Raw genomic sequence first — 2,966 nt, forward strand, 5'->3', positions numbered from 1 at the left:
TGTGTGTGTGTGTGTGAGAGAGAGACTGTGTGTAGGTACATGAGCTGCTGGAAGTGTGTTTTTTGCATTAATAATGAAGATGATTTTTATGTATTTATGAATCGCTCAGGTCTCTGTCTGATGAGGACATCAAATATTGGCTGATTTCTTTCTCATATTACTTGCTAGTTTCTTTAAATCTTTAAACGTTAAATCCAGATATTTTATTCAGAAACTAGATCTATACCAGGGCTATCATCATAAACTAAAACGATTAAAAAGAGAAAAACACTTTCTTGTCTGAAACAAAACTCATTTTATTTAAAACTATAAAACTTACTTATTTTAGCAAACGTATTTACTTTGTAGTCGCCAAGACAAGATGTCCCAGTTTTGTGTAGTTTAAGTGCTAAAATAAAACTAATGAATAAAATTGTTAAAAAATATACTTTTTATTTAATATGCATTATTTATTTGTATAGTCTGTATTATAGACTATATAAAATGAAGCAACAAATAACAAGCGCAACAAAATTACTAAAAATGTGTTAATACGAACAAACAGTATATTAAAATCAAGTTCTATTGTTTAGTTAATTGTATTTGTATTAATTAGATATTATAGGAAAGATTCACAAATGCTGTGAAATGTTTATTGTTAGTTTATGTTAGCAAATGCATTAACTAGAGAACGTATGGTGTTGTATGACATTGTACTGCAGCCTTGTTATTGTGACAATATTCCGAATCAAAAATCTATTTCTGTTTATGAATTAATGTGGCTTTGTAGAGAAATGTGAAGTGGTGCTTTTTCAGAACTGAAGTGCAAAAAACAAACAATAGAAGCAAGTGATTTTCAGATAATGCGGTTCAAACGCTGTAATAAGTGTCTAGTAAAATATTAGTGCTTTACTGTGGATTTTGATTAATTGTTATTTTCTTTCTAACACTAATCTCCCCAGACAGCCGTGAGCGCGCACGGACACGCGCACTGGCTCTATCTGTGCGCGGGCACGCCGCGGGAGCGCGCAGAGCTCATCATGTCCTCCAGCTGGATTTCTCTGTAGTCTCTCCCCACAAACAGACACGATCAAATCATCTTCATCTTCATCATCTTCATCATCTGCTGTGCGCGTGCCCGTGCGTGTGCGTGATGCGCGTGCTGGCGGTCTGGTCGGCGGCGTGCGTGTTCTGCGCTGCAGGTGAGGAAGCTTCTAGTCTGCTTTACATCTGGATGCAGATCTGACGTGATTGTGGGTTTATTTCACACAGCAGCAGCAGCGGCTCGCGTTACATAATCGATCAGACCACCGTTTATTATTAAATACTTTATTAATCCTTCACAAGAAATGATATTGTTACAGCAGCAACCACAATTCAATCCATGCACACAGACATATCTACCTAAAATAAGAATCTCTCACACACACAAGAAAATAAATGAATGCACATTACCCAATAAAATACATGAAAATGAATGCACATTAAAACGGCTGCTTTATTAATGTCATGCTCTGTTGGTTTAGTCTGAGCTGATCAGGTGAGACAGGAATAGCAGTTAATCTGGGATTATTGTCAGGTGAACGCAGAACTACAGCAGCAGGCTGTTTATTCAGATTAACTGCAGCAAAAACACCTGTGCAGTTTGAGATTTAGGGCTTTTTGGTTGTTCATAGTGGGTTTTTTTCAGACTAGTGGAAAGAAAACATCCTAAAGACACTGTTAAGTGTTTCTTTTATTGCACTTTATCTATTCGTGTCAATAGATTTCAACTACAAAACATATTTATAAAGGCGTTTTCTCCTGTAAGTCTCCACTTCAGCAGCACTTACACACACCTTTACATACTGTCTGTATCCTGAAGGTTTGTTCATATGTAATTTGCTTGATTATATACAACACTGTGAAAATATATAGTTTTCTGTCTGTTCTAAGTACTTTCCTGAATTATGACAAACATGAGATTCCCTCTGTAAAAACATTTGACTGTAATATGTAAAAAATAAAAATTAAACAGGAATTTTGGACTTCATCCAGTGTTCAGATTTTTGTGCTAGAAATGTATGCAATTTAGCGCATACTTCATTAAATAATTCCTCATTTGCATGTTTAAACCTAACATTTTAGAACACTTGCAATACAAAAAATGTTTGCAATCAAGTTATCAATGTAATCAATCAACTGGGTAAGTAATGATTTTCACCCAATTCACCTCGCCTTAATAAACACTAATGATGATGATTAACACTTGAATGAAACGCAGGGTCACTCATATAAACGCCTGACAATATTCCCTCAGACAGCAGCATTAATATGCATGTTTATTAATGAGCCGCTTCATTAATATGCGCGTTAAATGAGTGTTAATGAGACAGAATCAGGATATTTAGAGATGAGTTTAAAAAGCAGCAGTTCTGCTCTCACATGGGTTATTATCGTTAACTACTAAAAACTGAAATAATAATGAATAAAAACTAGGGTAACACTTTATTTTAAGGTGTCCTTGTTACACAAGTTAGGTGTACTTATTATTATAATAACAATAAATTATGCATAATGCAAGTAACCTTAACCCTAACCATATAGTAAGAATGTATGCTTTAAAAGTAGCAGTTTTCATCCATAGTCTGTCTTTTTAAACGTCTGCGATCAGCTTCGAATGGCGTCTTTGACGACAGTATTCTATAAAAATGATTTGCATTCTGATTCTGACATCCAAAGGCACAAAAATATATTTTGTTCTCTTATTCCATGTGGATCATAATCCAAGCTCAGTCTGAAAGAGTTTAATTTCTGTCTGTTTCTGCTCTCGTCTGCAGTGAGATGCGTCCCTCTGGCGGAAGAGAAGGTCAGACACATTTCCCTGATGATCTCTGTCTTCTGATGTGTGTGTTTATCTCTGTAGACTAACCCGTGTGTGTGTGTGTGTCTGTGTCTGTGTGTGTGTGTGTGTGTGTCTGTGTGTGTGTGTGTGTCTGCCTGTGTCT

General features: G+C 35.7%; 1 protein-coding gene across 1 annotated transcript in view; it reads left to right on the top strand.

The window, feature by feature from the left end:
- Positions 1–951: 951 nt before the first annotated feature.
- Positions 952–2,966, top strand: part of LOC107679451 (vicilin-like seed storage protein At2g18540) — a 6,205-nt gene continuing 4,190 nt past the window's right edge. Inside the window, exons 1-2 of the mRNA XM_016474996.1 lie at positions 952–1,181; positions 2,799–2,827. Of these exons, the coding sequence (XP_016330482.1) occupies positions 1,133–1,181; positions 2,799–2,827 (78 nt within the window). The 5' untranslated portion in view covers positions 952–1,132. The remainder of the gene's footprint in view (positions 1,182–2,798; positions 2,828–2,966) is intronic.

The sequence above is a fragment of the Sinocyclocheilus anshuiensis genome, unplaced genomic scaffold, assembly GCF_001515605.1.
Source record: "Sinocyclocheilus anshuiensis isolate Anshui unplaced genomic scaffold, SAMN03320099.WGS_v1.1 scaffold1101, whole genome shotgun sequence".
NCBI lineage: Eukaryota > Metazoa > Chordata > Actinopteri > Cypriniformes > Cyprinidae > Sinocyclocheilus > Sinocyclocheilus anshuiensis.